Here is a 23,308-nt window from a genome sequence, read left to right as displayed (position 1 = left end):
TCTCCCTTTGCTGCCCCCACCAGGCCCCAGATGGGAACTGGCTGAGAGCCATCATCCCATTCTCCTGGCCCTGTGGTCTCTCCGCCTCCTCTTCGTTTTCTCTCTTACCAAAGCAAAAAACAAACTTTTTGCTCACCGTAGCCTGATAATACTGTGATTTTGATAAAGACCTTGGGCTGGGTGCAGTGGCTCACACCTGTCATCTCAGTATTTTGAGAGGCCACGGTGGACAGATTGCTTGAGCCCAGGAGATCGAGACCAGCCTGGGCAACATGGTGAAACCCTGTCTCTACAGAAAATACAAAAATTAGCCCGGAATGGTGGCGTGCGCCTGTAATCCTAGCTACTTGAGAGGCTGCGGTGGAGGATCGCTTGGGCCTGGGAGGTAGAGGTTGCAGTGAGCCGAGATTGCACCAGAGCAAGACCCTGTCTCAAGAAAAAAAAAAAAAAAAAAAAAAAAGAAAGACTTTTTGGGGTTGGAAATAACAGGACCCCACTGGGGGTGATTTGACAGGAAATTTTGGACTCATGATCAGGACACAGGGCAAGTCCTGCAGCTGGGGCAGAGCGGGGGAAGGGCTAGGTTGGGACTGGAAAAGCCAGGGACCTGCCCAGTGCTCTCCACACTCTGTCTCATCCCGGTGGAGAAGGCTGCATTCTGTGCATCTCTTGAAATGCCGGTCACCTGCAGAAACTCACCATTCCCAGTTTCCCGGTGACACCCTGATGGGCCCGGTATCCCCACTTTAAAAAGGAGGAAACTGAGGCTCAGAAGACAAGAGGCAGAACCGCTCTCTCAGTGCTGAAGCTGGTTATCACCCTGCACTCCCTGTCATCAGCCTAAGTGGGGCCTGAAGACCGTTGTTAATATGTCCACTGTTAGGGCATCCTGCCAGTGTGGTCATTTCTGTGAATGTGTGACCGCGTTAGGGAGGTGCAGGACTGCTTTATTAAAATTGGGCTGGGTACCCTTTTTTCTGTAAAGACCCAGAGAGTAAATACCTCAGGCTTTGCAGCCACAGAAAATATGCAGGTGAGTAGATGTGGTCGCATCCCAGTAAAACTTTATTTACAAAATTAGATGTGCAGGATTAGGCCCAAGGGCCGTAGTTTGCAACCCTAAAATGAAGTAAGCAGGCCTGCAGTCTTGACCTGCACCTCCCACGGTGTGGACCCTGGGCACAGCAGAACTGACGCCAGGGCTTTCTGTTTTTGAAACTCTGGATTTAATTGTACCCCAGAAATGAAAGATTCGTTTGCTGAACATAGTTATGTCTGAAAATTCCCTTACATATTTTTTCCTGTACTCAAAGCAACATATATTTATGGCAATAATTAGTAGAGTATGGAAATCTCAGCGTAAAAACTGGAATCCACATTTGTGCTTTTTCCAGGGGTTTCCCACCCTGAAACCCTGCGCGGAGCGTCACCCTATATCGGCTGCTGCATGCTTTTGCAGACTCACACGTTGTTTTGAAACACCATGGGCTTCTAGCAGCTCGTTTCCTTGTGTTTGCTTTTTCTCAGCTCAGCCTCCATCTGCAGTGTTGTTCGAGCCTCACACGTGGCTTTGCCGGCTCTCCTTTCACCACTGCCCTGTGGGCCTCAGGCTGACAGCTCCATGGGCATCTGTCCCTCCCCTGCTGACATGCATGGTCCTCATAGTGAGAGGTGACAGAAGCCGCCTCTGCCTTCCTGCTCCCCAGGAGTGGGTGAACATCTTCTGTGAAACCTGCTGGGCTGTCCCTGAGTCTGAGGACACATTCCAGGGGCGAGACCCTGAATAGCATAGGGCTTGGCGTCCCCTTGAGGCCTGACCGGCTGGGGCCAGGGGCCAGTGGGCTTGGGGAGTGGCATGTGATTCATACAGTCCGTGTTGTTCTGAGACCGTTCTAGGGATGCAGCTCTTCACGACTCATATCTATCATCAGTAACATTTGGAGCCATGAAGACAGGGGTTGTTGACCTCAGCTTTATTGAGGTTTGGGGCTGGATGGTTTTTTGCCATGGGGGGCTGTCCTATTAATTGCAGGATGCCTCACAACATCCCTGGCCTTAACCCAGTAAGTGCCAGTATCACTCACAATTGTGACAGCCAAAAATGTCTCCAGACATTGCCAGATGTTCCCGTGAAGGCAAAATTACCCCCGGTTGAGAACCACTATGTCAGAGGGTGGGGAAACCATGGTGGTTTTGCTTCTAATTGGAATCGGGGTGCAGGGGCTCTGGGGATCCCCCTCTAACCAACCTGACCTTCCTGTAGGGTGGTGGGACAGAACACTCAGCACGGTCTGTGGAGCGGTCCACACTCACTTCCGCATGCCTGACTCATTGGCATCTGTGGCCAGAGCCCCCCACTCTGTACAGAGGCGGCCTCAGTGGGGCTTGAGGCAGAGTGCACCCCCAAGCATGCAGGTGGCTTTTTACACAGTCGATGAACAAAGCCGGCCACAGTCACCGAGGCCCCAGGATGCTGGAGAACGCAGAGACGGGGCGGCCTTTACTACCCAACTCAGATCCGCCCACCTGTGTCTCCCAAGTGAGCGCAGCCCACACTCTTAGCTGCCGGAGAGGGTGTGGTTCCCTCATTAATAATCACCATCATGGGGTGGAGGCCTGGTGGGCTCCCCACCCTGAAATCAGCCGGATCCTGAGAGCTCAGGGTGCTCCTGGCCTGCCCGACCCACCCAGCCAGGGATGAAGACTCTTTGCCAGGGTGGCCTGCCTTCCTGCTGTCTGTCCTCTTAAATATGCATGTGACCCTCTATTGAGATGCAATTCACACACCATACAGTTCACTCATCTAAAGTGTACAGCTCCATGACCGCTGGTCTGTCCACAGAGTTGCGCAGCCATCACCACCATCAACCATCACCACCATCGACCATCACCACCAACAACCATCACGACCGTCAACCTTAGAACATTTTTTTTCACCCAGACTGAAACCCAGGACCTGTTGGCAGCTGCTCCCTATTTCCTTCTAGATTTTCAGCTCTCTATTTTTATTTTTATTTTATTTATTTATTTTTTCGAGACAGAGTTTCGCTCTTGTTGCCCAGGCTGGAGTGCAATGGCACAGTCTTGGCTCTCTGCAACCTCCACCTCCCAGGTTCAAGTGATTCTCCTGCCTCAGCCTCCCGAGTAGCTGGGATTACAGGCACCTGCCACCGCACCCAGCTAAGTTTTGTATTTTTGGTAGAGACAAGGTTTCACCATGTTGTTGGCCAGGCTGGTCTTGAACTCCTGACCTCAGGTGATCCGCCCATCTCAGCCTCCCAAAGTGCTGGGATTACAGACGTAAGCCACCGCGCCCGACCAATCAGCTCTCTTTCAAATCTGCTGATCTGCCAGGTCCCGCCGCCTGTGCAGTGTCCACTCAGCTTGGCATCTTGCTGTTCCCAGGGATGGGGTTCCCCCGGGGCCCGGGCTGGGGTCTCTGACCTGTCATGGGTGGGAAGCCCTGGTCATTTAATCCACTTACCCCTTTATTCGGTGTATATTTGTGCAGTGTTGAGTCCAGGTGGTCACACCTGTTGTCTGTACACTAGACTGTAGGTAAGGATGGAATTCCCAGGATCTGCCCAGTACAGGCTTCGGCTGTGACCTGCGCTGAGGCCCAGAGTCCTGTAGGAGAAGGTGCCCCCAGCCCGGTGTCAGGCCCCTGCTGCCGAGGCACAAGCACCAGCCCAGCCCCTGATCATTTAAATGCACTTCCAAAAACAGAGTTTGCTTATTCTAAACAGCCAACTGCATTTGCTAGGCAAAATTATTCTAATAGTCGGTACGGCTACATCAATATTCTACTGCTGCCTTTTTATTAGTAGTTATTTGCCGCTGCAGTCCCCACTGGTTACATCAACATTCTGCTGCTGCCTTTTATTGGCTACGTCAACATTCTACCACTGCCTTTTTATTAGTAGTTATTTGCTGCTGCAGTCCTCACTGGGAGCTTCAGAGGGGTTGGCGAGAAGTTCTCCATCAGCTTCATGGGCAAATGGTAGATGCCCAATCAATGGATGGATGCAGATTCATTTTTGTTATGAAAATGCATAAGAGGCTGGGTGCAGTGGCTCACGCTGTAATCCCAGCACTTCGGGAGGCTGAGGCAGGCGGATCACTTGAACCCAGGAGTTTGAGACCAGCCTAGACAACACGGGGGACCTCGTCTCCACAACAAAATACAAAAATTAGCTGGGCATGGTGGCGCATCCCTATAGTCCCAGGTACTCAGGAGGCTGAGGTGGGAGGTCGAGGCTGCTGTGAGCTGTGATCGCGCCACTGCACTCTAGCCTGGGTGACAGACTGAGACCCTGTCTCAAAAAAAAAAAAAAAACCGTTTTGCTTGCTTTTAACAACATTAAATAATATAAGCCCACATATTAAAAAAAAAAGAATCTCTGGTCAGGCATGGTGGTTCACGCCTATAATCCCAGCATTTTGGGAGGCAGAGGCCTGCAGATCACTTGAGCCCAGGAGTTCGAGACTAGCCTGGGCAATATAGTGAGACCCTGGCTCTCCAAAAAAAAAAAAAATTAGCTGGGCATGGTGGCACATGCTTGTTGTCCCAGCTACTCAGGAGGCTGAGGTGGGGAGAATTGCCTGAGCCCAAGAGATGAAGATTGCAGCGAGCCAAGATTGCACCACTGCACTCTAGCCTCGGCAACAGAGCGAGACTGTGTCTCAAAAAATAAAAATAAAGTGTAAAAAGATTCCTTCTGTTCTCTCCCTAATCCTTTTCCTTTCCATGAAAGTAAATACCGTTAATTGGTGCATATCCTTCCAGACATAGTCCCTGCTTTTCTATAATATAGACTTTAAGCCTTTATTAGTTTCTCTTTAAGCCTTTAAAATGTAAATGAACTTAAGCAATATTATTGGGGGTTTCGTTTTTTTTGTTTGTTTGTTTTTTGTTTTGAGATGGAGTCTTACCCTTGTTGCCCAGGCTGGAGGGCAGTGGGTGCGATCTCGGCTCACTGCAACCTCCGCCTCCTGGGTTCAAGTGATTCTCCTGCCTCAGCCTCCTGAGTAGCTGGGATTACAGGCGCATGCCTCCATGCCCGGCTAATTTTTGTATTTTTGTAGAGATGGGGTTTCACCATGTTGGTCAGGCTGGTCTCAAGCTCCTGACCTCAGGTGATTGGCCCACCTCGACCTCCCAAAGTGTTGGGATTACAGGTGTGAGCTACTGCGCCCGGCCAATATTATTGTTTTGGGACTTGCCTTTTTTATTTAGAAGTTCCTGGATATGTTTTTCTCAGTTCATAGTCATCTGCCTTGTTTTGTCCTGAGACTGCCTAGGTGAAGAATGTTCTAGAATATATCCCCACTCTCCCCTATTTTAGAACATGTATGCTAGCTCCAGATTTTCTTTTCTTTTCTTCTTTTCTTTTCTTTCTTCTTTCTTCCTTTCTGTATTTTACTGAAGATATTTCATTTATTGTATATTTTATATACATGTGCAAGACTTTCTATAGGATATAGTCTTAAAAAGTGAAATTGTTTGGCCATAGTTGGCAGCAGGTGAGCCTCACCTGACAGCATACAGGAGCCAGATGAAAGCAACATGCTTTCCCTTTTAACTGTGCACTTCTGTTTCCCTGGTTTCCTGTGAGCTTGAGACTCTGGACAGATTTCTTTGGAGAATGTCTGTGCTACCATTTTACAAACAGGTTTCTCCTTTTCTATTTGCAGGACAGCTGTGCAAGAGTGCTTCTGTTTCGAGGCGGAAATAAGGAGTTAAAAAACTACAACAGCCAGACTCCATTTCAGGTAAAAGAGATCTCAGCATCAGGAAGGATGTGTGTGGATCACAGTGGGTGATGGCTCTGCGTCTCCACGGTCGTGTTTGTATGTGTGACATGAGGTCGGCTCGTTTTGTTGCGGATGTTTTCTTATTCGGAGGCTGCTCTAGGTGCCTCCCTCTCTTAGTGCAAAGCTGCTGCCCCGTCTCAGTGTGCTTGCTCACACTGGCTCCTTCCTATTAGAGCAAATGGCACAAATAATGTGGAAATGCATGCAGCAGTCAGCGCCGGAAAGGCAGCAAAGACGTAAGTGCTTCCAACTGTGCAGCTGTTGGGAGATGCTGGCTCTGCCGCCCCTCCATCCAGTGGGACAAGCTTCCTGAGGATCACACAGGAGGGGACTTGCCTTCCATCGGCACCCCCATGGGGTCCGCTGTCCCAGAGTGGAGGGAGAACAACCCCAGCCAATCATGGGCCAGGGTGTTCTGTGGTGTAATGCACAAGCCCAGGTCCTAAACTTTTTTAAAAATTGTGGCAAAATACATATAGCATCACATTTAACATTTGAACCATTTTAAAGTGTACACTTTGGTGGTATTAAGAATATTCATGATGCTGTGCAAAACCATCCCCATTGTCTAGCTAAGAACTTAGCTTTGGGAACTTTCCTTTCCCAAAAGGAAACCCTGTACCCACTAACCAGCCACTCCCCACTCCCCCTCCCCCAGCCCCTAGGAAACCACTCATGACTTTGCATCTCCATGAATTTGCCTATTCTGAACATGTGAAATGAATGAGATCATATAATAGATGAGATTTTGTGTCTGGCTTCCGTCACTCAGCATCATGTTGCTGAGGGTCGCCTGCATTGTAGCCTGCACCTGTGCTTCACTCCTTTTCATGGCTGGGTAATATTCTGTTGCACAGATATGGAACTCATCTACGTTTGATGCAGTTGTCCAGAGAACCATTTAGGGTGAAAATAAAATCCTTTAAGCTAAATGCTTGTATTTTTTTTTTTTTTAGCTAAACGAGTTATAGAAATGCTTTTTGATGTTATACACAGTCAGATCCACTTGAACTGAAAATTGACATTTCCATGATTCTCCTCATTTGGAAATGATTTGTGTATCTTATTGCACTGAGAGAGGACTTTAGTTTAGAATTGGCTTCCACGAATGATTTTACTAATACTCTTCTTAGACATTCCTAATATATACAGGCTTGTTTTGTTGAAAATGAATAAGTTCAGCCCAACAACTGGGCCCAGATGTTTCATAACCACTATTATAACCGTTCTCATGCTGTTAATGAAGGCATACCCGACACTGGGTAGTTTATAAAGGAAACAGGTTTAATTGACTCACAGATCAGCATGACTCGGGAGGCCTCAGGAAACTTATAATCATGGTGGAAGGGGAAGCAGACACATCCTTCTTCACATGGTGGCATTAAGGGGAAGTGCCGAGCAAAAGGGGGAGAAGCCCTTTTTAAAACCAGATCTCATGAGAACTCACTCGCTATCATGAGAACAGCAGCATGGGGGTAACTACCCCCATGATTCAATTACCTCCCACTGGGTCCCTCCCATGACACGTGGGGATTATGGGAACTACAAGTCAAGATGAGATTTGGGTAGGGACACAGCCAAACCATATCAGCCATTAGGGAGTTTATGTAACTCTTCAAGCATGGTGAGCCTGGATTTTAGTCTTAAATCTGGCAGTTTGCAAATATCTAATATAAAGTAGATTGTTGAAATGGGTCTCTGGTTTGCTGATGGGTCTATAGAGATTGCAGTTACACTCCAAGAAAATGTCCTCTTTCCAGTGGTGAATATGAGGAGGGTGTGAGTTTCTTTGATTTCACGGTGTGACTGCGCCTGCCCCTTTGGGGTTAGCTGTGCATTCATGGGCTTGGATTAAACATTATTTTTTGGGGCATTAAATAATATATTTCTTTGGTCCTTTATTTTAAAAAGTCACATAGTTGCTTAAATTGCTCAGAAAACAGCTGCTGATACCCGTTGACTCAAGGCAAACACTTGGGTAATACAAAAGCCATTTCTGACTCTCCTGGGCGGTGACTTACAACGGCCACACGGCACTCCAGGGAAGTGAGTCTTCCATGGCACCCGGATGAAAGGTCAGTTTGGGTGGCCTGCCCCCTCCCTGTCAGTCCCCATTACAGCCCTGTCACCACTGGTGCAGTGACCACCTGGGATGGGGATACCCTTATTACGTGAGACCTGGCAGGATGCTTAGTACGCCCTCACAGCAGCAAAACTGCACCAGCACCAACCCTGTGCCATCTGTCTCTATTTTGCTAAGGACAATCAATCAGTGCCACAAATGATTCCAAAAGAAAGTGATACTCACTGTCCCTGAACTGATCAGACTCTGTATGCTGTAGACGTTGCCCAGGTAACTGGTGGAATGAGGTCTCTGCCAATCTATGTGCCCAGAATGGGCCCTGGCAGTGCCTGTCAGGAGCCAGCTTCCTCCTCCTTATCTTCCTGCCTTGTGTTTTATTAATACAAAGAGACTGGATTCACTCTGTGGATCTTTGCCCATAAAACATCCCCAGCTTTTATTTTTCATTCACAGTTGTTCTTCCCCTCCCAATTATGAAAAATGAATCATTTAATATTGAGTTTGTGGGAGAAATGATGGCTGGCTGCACCACTGAAAAGGGATCAAATATGTTCATCTGGAAAGTGCTGATGATGTACAACTGTGCTGCAAAGGCAGGTTTTTCTAAGAAGTCTTGGGATTATTGGAGTTCATCTGGCTGACCCTTGCTTAATGATTTAAAATACTGGACAGACAGCATCAGAAGACCTAGGAACTTGAGAGAAAGGCAGATTCTCAGGATTCACCCCAGTCCCACTGGATCAGAAACTCTTGGGGGCAGGGACCAGTGCTGTGTGTTCTCCTAATTTCCCCAGGGATTCTAATGTTTATTCTGGTTTGAGAATCAGAAGATGGACAGAAGTGGATTTATCTAAGGTAGAGATGAAGCACTTAAACATTTTGGGTGTATGTTGAAGAATGATGGTGATGATGTGATAATGATTGTGTTATGGTGATATTGATAATGATGATAATGATGGTGATGTCAGTGGTGGTGGTGGTGGTCATGATGATGGTCATGTTGATGGTGATCATGGTGGTCATGATGATGGTGACGTTGATGGTTGTGATGGTAATTATCATGATGGTAGTGTTGATAGTGGTCATGGTGTTCATGATGGTCCTGTTGATGGTGATGGTGGTGTTCCTTATGATGGTAATGTTGATGGTTGTGATGGTAGTTATGATGATGGTAATGTTGATAGTGGTCATGGTGTTCATGATGGTCATGTTGATGATGATGGTGGTGGTCATGATGATGGTAATGTTGATGGTGATGGTGATAATAGTGATGGTTTTGCTGATGGCCATGATTATGGTGATTAAGATACTGAAAATGGGCCGGGCATGGTGGCTCACGCCTGTAATCCCAGCACTTTGGGAGGCCGAGGTGAGCGGACCACCTGAGGTCGGGAGTTCGAGACCAGCCTGACTAATATGAAGAAACCCCATCTCTACTAAAAATACAAAATTAGCCAGGCATGGTGGCACATGCCTGTAATCTCAGCTACTCGGGAGGCTGGGGCAGGAGAATAGCTTGAACCTGGGAGGCAGCGGTTGTGGTGAGCCAGGATCGTGCCATTGCACTACAGCCAGGGTGACAAGAGCAAAACTCTATCTCAAAAAAAAAAAAAAAAAAAAAAGATACTGAAAATGATAGTGATGATGATAGTGATGAATTTTCCATTTGCACAGAGTTTTAAAGTTCACAAATGCTTTTCTATATGTTCTTGTTTAATGTTCAGCAACCCAGTGAGGTTGGCTTTTTTATCCCCAGTTTTTAGGAGAAATGGAAATCTAGAGAGACAGATGGTAAGAATTCCAAAATTAGTGATAAGTCAGCGGTCCCCAGGCCTTCTGACTTCCAGTTCAGGGCTCTGGGATCTGCGGTGAGGAAGAGACTTCTTTGTGACAGGCACTTCTCTTGCAACCAAGTGTGAAATGAACATCATCAGGGACCCTTTGCTTTTTGGATTGCTCAGTCCAAGATAGTGAACTTCCTGATTCTGAAGACAAAGAGAAACAGAATGGATAGAAGTCTAAACAGTAGAGGACCCAAGCCAAGCAGGGGGTACAGCAAGGGAGAGAGGCAGAAATGGGCTGCATGTGATGGGTAGTTTGATATGTCAGCTTGACTAGACTCTAGCACCCGGTTATCTACTCAGATGCTAATGTAGGGGTCATCGTGAAGGTGTTCTGTAGATGGGATTAACATCAACAGTCACTTGACTTTAAGTAAAGGTATACCCTCCATGATGTGGGTGGGCCCCATCCGATTTGTTGGAGGCCTTAAGAGCAAAACCTGAAGTTTCTCAGAGAAGAAGGAATTCTGCCCTAAGACTGCAGCATCAACTCCTGCCTGAGTTTCCAGCCTGCTGCCCTGTCCTATGGATTTTGGACTTGTCAGCCTCCACAATCATTTAAACCAATCCCTTAAAATAAATCTCTTTGCATGTGTACACATGCACACGTAAAGTACACACATACACAAATATATACATAGACACATATTACAAATATATGTGTAAATATATATGTATTTGTAAGTGTGTGTACATTCACACACACACACACACACACACACACACACACATCCCATGGGTCTGTGTCTCTGGAGAACCCTGGCTGAAGCATAGGGGAACTGACTGGAGGAGTTGTTCCTGCCTCCCAGCAGCTGCATTCTGAAAGGGGCTTCCACTGTTTTTTGGATACAGGGACTTTAGCACCTGGCATTGTATTTTTGGAGAGGGCAGCCTTCTCCCCACGTGCCGTCATTCTGTCGGTCTCCAGGCTGTATTCAACAGTTTTTAACCAGACATCCAGAAGCAAAGAAAGGGTGGAGAAAATCAGGAAAAAAAAGCAGTGGCAATGAGAGACGTTCAGAATGGCTCCATTTTAATAAGGCCCAAATTTAATATGGGCAGGGAAGGACAAGGATGAAATGGGAGGGAAAAGACAAAGAAGGCCTTGATGTGGATGTCTTTCTGATGAATGACACTGTGCTTGGTGGTTTGGGTACCTTTCAGTGCATGGGGGCACCCTGCCTAGTCCTGTGCTGAGCCCTTTCCATGTGGTCCCACGAAGCAGGGCCTCCTGTGGATGAAGAGCCCAGGTCACACAGCTCCTAAAGGGACAATGAACAGGGCATAGGCTGCTGCATGCCAGACCCCGTGTTCTTCCTTAACCCTTAACACTGCACATAGAAGGAGGAGAAAGGCCGAAGCCAGAAACAAAGAACTGAATTTCCAGTTCTCTGGCAATCAGGTGATGGACCCCAGCATCGCCACAGGCTAAGCCGGTGATGGCAGAGGCCCAGGAATGCCGTTGGCAATGGTTCTGTGTTGTATTGCGCTCTTCACTCAAGGATCCCGGGCAAGGCGTTTTTGGATGTGGCCTGTCCCCAGTGCATTCACTGGGGGAGGACTCAGCCCATGAAAGTGAGGGCGGATCTCCCGAAATGTCAGAGCCTGGCTTTTGCCCCCCAGACCCTTCGTCTGATTTCCTTTTGCACAGAGCTCCAAACTGAGTTCCCACATTTAGCAATTTAGCCAGAGGGGGATGAGTACATTTTCTCATGCCACGCATGGTAGTGGCTGCCAGAGCACTCTGCCAGTGGCTGTGCACTCTGCAGTTCCTCTGATCATGCTGGTGGAGGCAACTGCGTGGTTGAGGGACAGTCCGTGATGAAGGCCGCCTGACACCGTGGGTGACATTGTGGTTCCTGGCGTTGCACTTTTCAGAAACCCACGAAATCTGCTCAGCGGACCCTTCTCTTCCCTCCAGGTGGCTTTCTGAGTTTCTCTCCTTGTTAAATGAGCCCCAACAAGACTGTTTGGTTGTGCCTTCCCTGTTTTGTGGAAATCCACGTGGATGTGGGAACAAGGTCATGGCGTTTTCTCCCAGGACCTTCCTCTTCCCCGATGAGTGCCATGGGCGGGGTCCCAGGACGTCCCTGTTGTGCTGCCGTCTGCATTGCAATTTCTATGAGCTGATGTGGGCAAATTGTAAAGTTCATGTAAGACTGTCTCTTAGACACACACACACATACACACACGGCTCTCCTAGAGGTGCACGTGCCTGTCAGTCCACAGGCGGGAGCTGGCCCAGCTCCCTGGCAGGGAGGTGCCAGGCCCTTCCTAACAACCAGCTCTCAGTGGGAACTGGCAGAGCAAGAACCCACTCACTGTGATGGTTAATGTTACACATCAACTTGATTGAGGGATGCCCGCAGGGATGGTGAAGTATTGTTTCTGGGTGTGTCTGAGGGTGTTGCCAGAGAAGGTGGACATTTGAGTCGGTGGGCTGGGAGAGGAAGACCCACCCTCAATATGGGTGGGCACCATCCAGTTGGCTGCTAGCACGGCGAGAACTAAGCAGGTGGATGCAGGTGGGATGACCTTGCCTGCTGGGTCTCCTGGCTTCCTTCTTCCTCCCATGCTGGATGCTTCCTTCCACTGCTGACCTGGGACAGCAGACTCCAAGTTGTTTGGCCTTTGGACTCTGGGACCTACACCAGTGTCTTGCCGGGGACTCTTGGTCCTTCGACCACAGACTGAAGGCTGCACTGTCAGCTTCCCTGGTTTTGAGGCTTTCGGACTTGGACTGGGCCACTACCTGCTCCTCTCTTCCCCAGCTTATAGATGGCTTGTTGTGAGACTTCTGCTTGTGATGCTGTGAGCCAATTCTCCCTTAAAAAACTCCCTTTCCTGTGTAAATGTATCCTATCAGTTCTGTCCCTCTGGAGATCCCTGATTTAATACACTCACTTCGGAGGGGAGGGCATGGATCTGTTCATGAGGGATCCACCCCCATGGCCCGGACACCTCCTGCTAGGCCCCGCTCCCAACACCACCACACTGGGGATTAAATTTTAATGTGAGGATTGGAAAGGGCCAGTGTTCAAAGTGTAGCACTGGGTAAGCCAGTGTAATCACCAAGGTCCTCGTAGGACACACACAGGGAAGGAGGCTGCGTGAAGGTGGAGGCGGTGGAATTGGGACGTGGGATGGGGGCAGAGATCAGATGGTGCTGCCAGGAGGTTGGGAAGGACCCTCCCCCAGAGCCTTCCTGGGGAACATGGCCCTGATGACACCTCGGGGTCAGCTTAGTGATGCCATTTTGGACGCTGGCTTCCAGGACTGCATGGAAGGTTTGTTGCTTGAAGCCACCTTGTTTGTGATCATTTGTTCCCACAGCCACAGAAAGCAGCTACCAGAGACCATAGGTGGGTGTCAGTGGCGAGTTCCCACACTTCTGCTGCTCAGGCCCCCCCGGACACACGAAGCCAGGGCCGCCCTGCCATCTGCATCCCCCAGAGTGCCGCCCTGAAGCAGCTTCACCTTTGCATGAAAATCGTAAGCAGCTTGGGTGCGTCTCTGCTGTTTGCCACCAACGAAAGCCACACAGAAAAGCCACGGCATAGGAGCCAACTTGAGAACAGTTTCAGCACTGAGACGGGTACTAGCTCCATCGCCACCCAGAGACTGCATTTTGCACTTACTGGGTGATTTGATAAAATTCCATTTATTTGAACAAGACAGCCAAGTAGCTAGACAGCTTGTGTCTATCCACTTTAAAAGAGGAGGGAGCAAATGCAGCCGGGAATTGGCAAAGGACTACGGTTTCCACAGCGCACCCTTGGAAAGGTTTTGTGTTGTGTCCAACACCATTTCTATGAACAAGATGGAACTTGTTTCCAGAATTCTCTTCCTGGTTCTCAGTCACCCAAGAAGGTGGTTTATTTTGGGTCTGCATTTACTGAGGCACAAGACCTCGGCCAGGAGAGACGCCCCAAGGAAACCGGCCCACTCTCAGCCACAGATCTGGCCAGAGGGCACAGCAGGGGCCTAGCATTCCCGTCTGCAGAACCTGGGTTTAAATCCGGCTTGGGTTTCTTCTCAGCTGGTGCCCCTGGGCAGGCCACTTAGGATTTACTTAAAAGTCTCCAAATGCTCCCTTACTGAGTCAAAGCGTTTGCCCCGTAAATTCATGTCTATCTAGAACCTGTGAATGTGATATTGTTTGGAACTAGGGCCTTTGCAGATGTCACTGAGTTAAGACGACCTCATGCTGGATTGGGGAGGCCCTAATCTTGAAAGATGTCCTCTTAAGAAAAGCAAAAAGAGACAGACACACAAGGGTTAGAACGCCACGTGAAGATGGAGGCCAAGATGGGAGTGATGTGGCCGCAAGCCAAGGAATGTCCTTGAAGTTGGGAGAGGCAGGAAAGACCCTCCCCTAGAGCCTTTGGGTGGGGGTGGGCAGCCCTGCCAACACCTGGAATTCAGACTTCTGGCCTCCAGAACTGTGGGAGTAGAAACTTCCATTGTTTAAGCCACCCACTTTATGATGTCACGGCACAGCAGCCAGGGGAAATGAATTTATGATGTCACAGTGCAGCAGCCAGAGGAAATGAATTTATGACATCACCACGCAGCAGCCAGGGGAAATGAATTTATGACATCACAGCGCAGCAGCCAGGGGAAATGAATTTATGACGTCACCACGCAGCAGCCAGGGGAAATGAATTTATGACGTCACCACACAGCAGCCAGGGGAAATGAATTTATGATGTCACAATGCAGCAGCCAGGGGAAATGAATTTATGACATCACCACACAGCCGCCAGGGGAAATGAATTTATGACATCACCACACAGCAGCCAGGGGAAATGAATTTATGATGTCACAGCGCAGCAGCCAGGGGAAATGAATTTATGACATCACCACACAGCAGCCAGGGGAAATGAATTTATGACGTCACGGCACAGCAACCAGGGGAAACGAATTTATGACATCATGGTGCAGCAGCCAGGGGAAATGAATTTATGACGTCACGGTGCAGCAGCCAGGGGAAATGAATTTATGATGTCACAGCGCAGCAGCCAGGGGAAATGAATTTATGACGTCACGGTGCAGCAGCCAGGGGAAATGAATTTATGATGTCACGGCACAGCAGCCAGGGGAAATGAATGTATGACATCACAGTGCAGCAGCCAGGGGAAATGAATTTATGACGTCACGGTGCAGCAGTCAGGGGAGATGAATGCAACCCCTCTCTACTTCTTTGAAATAGGGCTAATCACTGCAGTTAAGGGAGTGTCCAGAAGTTTGCATAGCATCACATATAGGTGCTGTAGTCTTAATGTGCCTTCAAATTCATGTGTTGGCCAGGCGTAGTGGCTCATGCTTATAATTCCAGCACTTTGGGAGGCCTAGGCAGGCAGATCTCTTAAGGCCAGGAGTTCGAGGCCAGCCTGGCCAACATGCAAAACCCCATCTCTACATACAAAACAAAACAAAACAAAACAAAACAAAAAACACATACATACACACACACACATACACACACACACAAAATTAGCTGGGCATGGTGGCATGCACCTGTAATCCCAGCTACTTGGGAGGCTGAGGCATGAGAATCACTTGAACCTGAGAGGCAAAGGTGGCAGTGAGCAGAGATCATGCCACTGTACATCAGCCTGGGCCACAGAGCGAGATCCTGTCTGAGAAAAAAAAAAATTGTGTTGAAATTTAATCACTGGTGTGGCAGCACGAAGAGGTGGGACCTTTTGGAGGTGATTACATCATGAGGGTAGAGCCCCCGCAATGGGATTCGTGCCCTTGTACAAAAGGCTGGAGGTGGACCTGGTGCAGTGGCTCACGCCTGTAATCCCAGCACTTTGGGGGGCTGAAGCGGGCAGATCACCTGAGGTCAGGAGTTCGAGACCAGCCTGGCCAATATGGTGATACCCTGTCGCTACTAAAAATACAAAAGTTAGCTGGGTGTGATGGGCTGGGTGTGGTGGTGCTCGCCTGTAATCCCAGCTACTCGGGAGGCTGAGGCAGGAGAATCACTTGAACCCGGGAGGCAGAGGTGGCAGTGAGCAGAGATCTTGCCACTATACTCCAGCCTGGGCCATAGAGCGAAATCCTGTAATCCCAGCTACTCGGGAGGCTGAGGCAGGAGAATCACTTGAACCCGGGAGACAGAGGTTGCAGTGAGCTGAGGTCAGCGCCATTGCATTCCAGTCTAGGTAACCAGGGCGAAACTCCATCTCAAAAAAAAGGGCTGAAGGCAACTGCCTTGTCTTTCCGCCCATGAAGACACATTGAGAGCCACCACCTGTGCAGCAGGGAGCAGCCCTCCCCAGGCACCGCACCTACTGGCTCCTTGATCCTGGACTCCCGGCCACCAGAGCTGTGAGCCATAGATTTCTGCCATTTATAATCGACCCAGCCTCAGGTGTTTTGGCATAGAGGCCCCGACTCACTAAGACGCGCAGGTGGAGGGGTCAGACAGTGCCTCATGACTGTGGGTACTGTCATCAGCATCAACCCTACCGTAGGAACAGGCCAACCTTGGGAGCCCAGAGAGGCTGGCCCAGGCCACGGGGGCCCAGGGAGGCCTGCAGCATGGGCCAGGGCAGTGCCAGCGAGTGTGCAGGACGGAGACTTCCTTCCATGGCAGGAGGAGGTGGTTGTGTCCGGCCGGCCCCCCATGATCCCTGCAAACACTCCAACCGTGAGGCTTGGTGCCCTAGTCTGGAGCCCAGGTCACCCTGTGGGTTCCTGGGTGGCTATGCAGCAGGGTGAAGAAACATGGCTGGTGCCACCTCCAGGATTCTGGTCCATCTCAGGTTTCCTATTCTCAGTGTGAAGGGAGGGTGAGCAGGTGGAGCCTGAGAGTGAGGACGTCTCCCCACATGACGGGCGGAGTCTCTGAGCTTGTGCAGCCCAGGGTCCTGGGAGAGTTTGCCAAGATGATGCGCCCCGGGGGAGCTGCTTGCCGGGCAGCATGCCAGGCCTGGGGACGTTGCTGTGCACAGGGTTCTTCGCCCACTTTCACCCCCGCTGCCTGTGTTCTGTGGGCGGAGCCGGGAGGGGCGGTACTGAGGCTCTTGCAGACTGAATGAGGGAGTATCAGCTTCGATTTTAGCCTTTTCTCTTCCACATGTGAGTGACCAAGCAAATCATTATTTTTATTTCTTTTCCCTTCTTTTGGTGTGTTTATCCAGTGTATTTAGAAGCAGCTGGTTGGCAGGGAGCTGGGCACTGGCTGGTACCTGCCATTCATCTTGTGATCAGTCAACCTCCTGCAGGGCAGGCAGTGAGTCTGGGCCCGGGGCCCAGCTCTCGTTTGGTTGATAGAATGAGCCGTAGTGTAAAGTTCACCGTCAGCCGTCTGGAGGTTGGATCTGACCCAAGAGAGCTTGATTGTAACCTGCCCAGATGTTAAAATTTAATTTTTTTTAATTTAAAAAAAATTGAATGTGTTGCTGGTATTTAAACTTCCAGGAATTTCATTAAAAAATTCAGCTTTCCAGCTTCTCTTGAAAAATTAGGAAACGTGGCCACACCCAGGCAGCCTCTGTGCATGTGGACATTCGGCAGGGGTTGGGAGCGTGGCCCCTCTGGAAAGGCTGTGCTCTCCAGCCTGCCACACTCCCCACCGCACCCTGCAGCCCGCCCCTGGTCCACCTCCTCCACGTTGCAGCGTCGTGGCCCTGCTGAGGGCACGCAGTTGGCGGAGTCAGTCATTTAGAAGTAGCTTCTTTTAAAAGTTCCTCTGAGTCTTATTTGGGATTCAGACTCTGTGTTCCCATAGAAACAGGGAAGTGGAAGTTGTATTTCTAGATTAGGGCGTAGAAACCTGGGTAACCCAAAATGTGGCTGATGTTTGGTGCATATCTATGATGAAAAGTAATCAGGGATCGAATTCATTGTTTCCACCAGTACATATGGAGTTTCTCGTAAGAGCCACGCTGTCTTCTAGGTGCTGGGGACACATCAGTGAGCCACACCACACTCTGCTCTCTGGAAGTGCACATTAGATAATTAACAAGTAAGCAGAGAAACGTGCAACATGTCGGGGTTGGTAAATGACAGGAAGAAAAATACAGCAGGGTGAGGGTGGAATGGTACGGAGCTGGCAATGCGGAAGCGAGTTTCCTTCACGCTGGGAGCCGAGGGCGGCTTCTGTGACATTTGGGGCAAAGACCAGGAAAAGAGGAAGGAAAGAGTGGGCCCTCAGGATGTCAGAGGGAAAGGCATCTCAAAGAGTGGGGCTGACACGTGCAAAGGCCCTGGGGTCAGTGCATGCCTGGGGTGTGTGGGAAGCAGCCAGGAGACTGGCTAGCTGCAGAGGTGGGGGTGGGATGGTGCCCACACCAGTGGTGGGAAATGAGACCACAGAGGGCCACGCTGCTTGGCAGGGACTTTACTCTGGGGGAGATGTACAGTGCCAGCAGTGCAGAAGAGAACTCTAAAATGGCATTTAATCTGTGCATCCGTCACCCACCCAGATGCTATCCTGGATGGGGAGCAATGTTGGTAAAATCTCATGAAGATGCTGAGTGAGGCATCTGGATTTGGCAGAATATTCTAGAGCTCCCTGTCCAGTCCAGTAACCACAGGACGCACATGGGTATTTATATGTAACTATAATTTTTTAAAATGTAGAGTTCAGGCCAGGCGCAGTGGCTCACACCTATAATCCCAGCACTTTGGGAGGCCAAGGCAGGAGGATCACCTGAGGTCAGGAGGTCAAGACCATCCTGGCCAACATGGTGAAACCCCATCTCTATTAAAAATACAAAAATTACCCAGGATTAGCCAGGCATGGTGGTGGCACATGCCTGTAATTCCAGCTGCTCGGGAGGCTGAGGCAGGAGAATAGCTTTAACCCTGGAGGTGGAGGCTGCAGTGAGCCAAGATTGTGCCACTGCACTCCAGTCTGGGTGACGGACAAGACTTCATCTCAAAAAAAAAAAAAAAAATGTAGATGTCAGTTCCTTAAGCACATTTCCCATGTTTCAGGTGCTCTGCAGCCAGACCCTACTGCACAATGTTCTGGAAGTTGATGGGTCCTTAGTCCAGAATGCTGGCCTTGTTCCTTACATTTGGGTACTGCAGGGCTGTTTTCTAACCTTGAAACGTCACGAGTGTGTGTGTGTGTGTGTGTGTGTGTGTGTGTTGGGGGTGGGTGGCGTGTGTGTGTGTGTGTGTGTGTGTGTGTGTGTGTGTGTGTGTGTGTGTGTGTTGGAGAGGTGCCTCAAGAATTTCACCAGATTGGGGTCAGCACAGGGAGATTTTCCAAGTCAGTTGGTTAATTGAGAAGGGTTGGTTAGTGCAGAGGGAGGTTGAGCCTGGGAAGGGTTGGTTAGCGGAGAGGGAGGTTGAGCCTGGGAAGGGTTGGTTAGTGGAGAGGGAGGTTGAGCCTGGGGAAGGGTTGGTTAGTGGAGAGGGAGGGTAAGCCTGGGGAAGAGTTGGTTAGTGGAGAGGGAGGGTGAGCCTGGGGAAGAGTTGGTTAGTAGAGAGGGAGGTTGAGCCTGGGAAGGGTTAGTTAGTGGAGAGGGAGGATGAGCCTGGGAAGGGTTGGTTAGTGGAGAGGGAGGGTGAGTCTGGGAATGGTTGGTTAGTGGAGAGAGAGGTTAAGCCTGGGAAGGGTTGGTTGGTGGAGAGGGAGGTTGAGCCTAGGGAAGGGTTGGTTAGTGGAGAGGGAGGGTGAGTCTGGGAAGGGTTGGTTAGTGGAGAGGGAGGTTGACCCTGGGGAAGAGTTGGTTAGCAGAGAGGGAGGGTGAGCCTGGGGAAGGGTTGGTTAGTGGAGAGGGAGGGTGAGCCTGGGAAGGGTTGGTTAGTGGAGAGGGAGGTTGAGCCTGGGGAAGGGTTGGTTAGTGGAGAGGGTTGGTGAGCCTGGGGAAGGGTTGGTTAGTGGACAGGGAGGCTGATGTTGGGGAAGAGTTGGTTAGTGGAGAGGGAGGTTGAGCCTGGGAAGGGTTGGTTAGTGGAGAGGGAGGGTGAACCTGGGGAAGGGTTGGTTAGTAGAGAGGGAGGCTGATCCTGGGAAGTATTGGTTAGTGGAGAGGGAGGTTGAGCCTGGGAAGGGTTGGTTAGAGGAGAGGGAGGTTGAGCCTGGGAAGGGTTGGTTAGTGGAGAGGGAGGTTGAGCCTTGGGAAGGGTTGGTTAGCGGAGAGGGAAGTTGAGCCTGGGAAGGGTTGGTTAGCGGAGAGGGAGGTTGAGCCTGGAAAGGGTTGGTTAGTGGAGAGGGAAGTTGAGCCTGGGAAGGGTTGGTTAGTGGAGAGAGAGGTTGAGCCTGGGAAGCGTTGGTTAGTGGAGAGGGAGGTTGAGCCTGGAAAGGGTTGGTTAGTGGAGAGGCAGGTTGAGCCTGGGAAGGGTTAGTTAGCGGAGAGGCAGGTTGTGTCTGGGAAGGGTTGGTTAGTGGAGAGAGAGGTTGAGCCTGAGAAGGGTTGGTTAGCGGAGAGGGAGGTTGAGTCTGGGAAGGGGTGGTTAGCGGAGAGGGAGGGTGAGCCTGGGAAGGGTTGGTTAGTGGAGAGGGAGGTAGAGCCTGGGAAGGGTTGGTTAGTGGAGAGGGAGGTTGAACTGGGAAGGTTTGGTTAGTGGAGAGGGAGGCTGTGAAGGAGAGGACTTGAGGTCACGTTCATTCCCACCAAGGGCTGTAGATCCAAGAATTAGGAGAGCCATTCCTTGTGCGCTGGAAGGGTGAGCCCTCGAGCTCTTCCCCCATAACCTCCCACTCAGGGGTGCTGCATCCCCAGGCACCTGCAGCTTTGGTGGTAACCTAGTGTCTCAGGAGTCTAAAGTCATTCTGTTGTCTCTCTAAGCAAAGCCACCTGAGGTCAACCCTGCCCACATGCCCTGATGCACTCAGGCTGGGGCCTGCAAGGTACCTGCGGGTCAAGGCTCTCCATGAGCTTAGTGATGCTGAAGGCCTGGCAGGCACACAACCCTGGGCTCCGTTGTGTGAAATGAAGAAGTGGTTGTGGTGAGGTGGCAGTCTGGAGAAAACCATCCCTGATGGCAGCAGGAAGGGCTGGAAGCCGTCGGAGCTCAGCGTATTGGAGGCCTGGCCCTTCCACATGAGGCTGTAGGTGTGGCTGATAACAGCACCTTGGAGGAACCACGACCAGGCTGGTGGGGGCCTTGCTGATCTCACCAGCCTTCTGCCTTCACCTCCTCCCTCTGCTCAAGCCTCCCAGGCCTCCACTTTTGCTTTTAATCAAGCACAGGAAACACATGCTCACCCCAGGGCCTTTGCACTGCTGTGGACTCTGACTAGAATGCTTCCTCCAAGGATCTTATGGTTCATCTCTCCAGCAAAGCACCCCGAGGGAAGTCCTTCTATTGACAAGAGCCACCCATACACAATTTCCATCCCCTGCATAAGTGCCTCAAGTGGAAGATGGAGATGGGCAGCTGATAATCACCTGTCATTAAAGGAAAGCTGTCATCTCAAAGGCAGATATGAAACAAGCAGAACTAAATACTCTGGGCGGAAACCAAGACAATTTGGGGAACAGAAGGGAATTTCCAAAGGAGATACTGTACCTAATATCCTCAGTGCAGTAAGAGAATATAATAGCATCTGTGAAACAGGGAGCATTTGAGAAACTCTTGAAGATCAATAATGATTGCAAAAAATGGCATAGCAGTAATGTTGGAGATGAACACAAGGAGGTGGAAGAGAGCCCTGGAATCAGGTAGAATTGGAGGAGTCATCTTGTAGGTTCAGCATCTGAATAATGAGGGAGAAATAAACAAAGAGATCATCCAAGACAAAGCCACTGAGCAGATGGATGTGATTCCCAGTTGAAAGGGCCCTGGTGTGAGAAGACACCCCCAGGCAGGATGGAGGTCCTAAAAGCTCAGAACTCAGGGAATAGAAACAGAAACGCAATCTTAAAAGTTTCAAGAGAGAAAAATCAAGTTGTGCATAGAGGATCTGGGGTCTGTCCTCTCAGCAGCCATATGGGAAGTGCAGTGGGAAAATCCTTTCAAACCAGTGTTCTAGCAAATCAGTGAGACAGTCCCAGAGGTGTTTCAGATGCACGTGTTCTCGAATCGGCCCCTCCTATGCTGCTTTCTCAGGAAGCTGCTGGAGAGGAGCTTCACCCAGAGAGGGAGTGAGCCAGGGGACAGGAAGACCTGGACTCCGGGGAGGGCCCTGGCACCGGGCAGAGGCCGGGCCGGGCCTGGGATGAGTGTGGAGCTTCAGCCTAGGTGGGCACAGGAGGGTGGATGGCTCTGGGAGAGGGTGACTCAGAAACCCAGGCAACAGAGATTGCCAGATGTGTTTGCACCTTACAGGAAGAGACCTGCGCTCTGCAATTTACACCTCTGTCAGAACTTGGTGATAAATTCGTTACATGTAAATAGAAAGGCAGATTTCAAAATGTAGCTGTTATATACTCGAGGGAAATAGAATTGCAGTCGACTGCCTACCTTGCTGTGGACAAGATGTAGCTAGCCATAATAGCATAAACACAGGAACCATGATTTAACCAAGTGGGCCTGTGGCTGTCTTGGGCTGTGTGATAAATGAGTGAAACTCTCATCTTCCCTGGCAGGAAGTCAACAAGTAATATTTAAACAGAAGGAAATCAAGACGGATGATCAGATGTTTGCTATTTACAAATAGGCAGCAAGCACCTGAAAAAGCACTGTGGCGTGGGATGTGGTTGGCCCTGTGGTGAGGAAGGGATTGGGTGGGAGGGGAGCAGCTCATACCCCATGTAGAACAAAGCATCCATCCAGACAGGACATTGTTGCTGTAAAAGTTAAATTTCATTTGTTTAGAGAAAATCTTTAATATTACCTCTTCTCCGTCTCCTGATCTGGCACTGGGTGTTGCAAACAAGACTGCATTTCAGGGTCAGTGCTCCACAGCACTCAGGACTTGCCATCCTTCTGGCCCAGGCTCTTCTCCTGCCTCCTCAGCCCCTGTCCCTGCCGCCCAGGGGTATTGCCACCTGCTCACCCCATGAGTTTGCTGTGCCCTAAATCTGGACCCATTGCCATCTCTGTTTGCATGGGAAAAGCTCCTGGTTACTCCTGGGTTTGGCCTGCTTAGCAGCCTGGCCAGATCCCTAGTTCTCAAGGTGCTTCAAGCCTGGGCATCCAATTGAGTTTCCACCTAAGGACACTAGAGTGGGTTGTAGTCCTAGCCAGTTTCATGTGCAGGGCTCTATAGGTGCCCTCCCTAGCACGGCCACACTTTCTTTCTTGAGTTTATCTAAGAAGTGCCTTAGCCACCCTCTCTGCTGCTGAGCCACCTCCAACAGGGGACATAATCTCCTCCAGACACAGACAGACCCCTTTGAACATGTCGGTGACTGAGCACCATCTTCTCAATGATGTGATGTCTCTCCAGCCAGGTGAGACTGCTTGCTCCATCGCCACGACCTTTGCCAGGTGAACTCCTTCCCACCCCTCAGAGCCAAAGTGCTTCCTCTGCAGGAAGCTTTTATTTTGATTCCCACAGTACTTGCTGGGTACCTTTTCTGTATTGTATTACAATGAATGGTTCATGCATAAGTCTCCCAAGCTAAACTTTAAAGTGCTTTGAGAGGGATGCACTTTCCCATCTATCTTTATTCTCCTGGCACCCAGCACCAGACCCAGAACCCTCAGTAAC

General features: G+C 50.1%; 1 protein-coding gene across 1 annotated transcript in view; it reads left to right on the top strand.

Annotated features, from left to right (window-relative positions):
* The window catches only part of SHANK2 (SH3 and multiple ankyrin repeat domains 2), a 697,015-nt gene that overhangs the window by 195,573 nt on the left and 478,134 nt on the right, over window positions 1-23,308 (top strand). Inside the window, exon 10 of the mRNA XM_063608635.1 lies at window positions 5,695-5,772. Coding sequence (XP_063464705.1) covers window positions 5,695-5,772 — 78 coding nt within the window. The remainder of the gene's footprint in view (window positions 1-5,694; window positions 5,773-23,308) is intronic.

The sequence above is a fragment of the Pan paniscus genome, chromosome 9 (genome assembly GCF_029289425.2).
Source record: "Pan paniscus chromosome 9, NHGRI_mPanPan1-v2.0_pri, whole genome shotgun sequence".
Classification (NCBI taxonomy): domain Eukaryota; kingdom Metazoa; phylum Chordata; class Mammalia; order Primates; family Hominidae; genus Pan; species Pan paniscus.
Note: the sequence above shows the minus strand (reverse complement) of the source record. Positions and strands in the feature narration are given on the sequence as shown.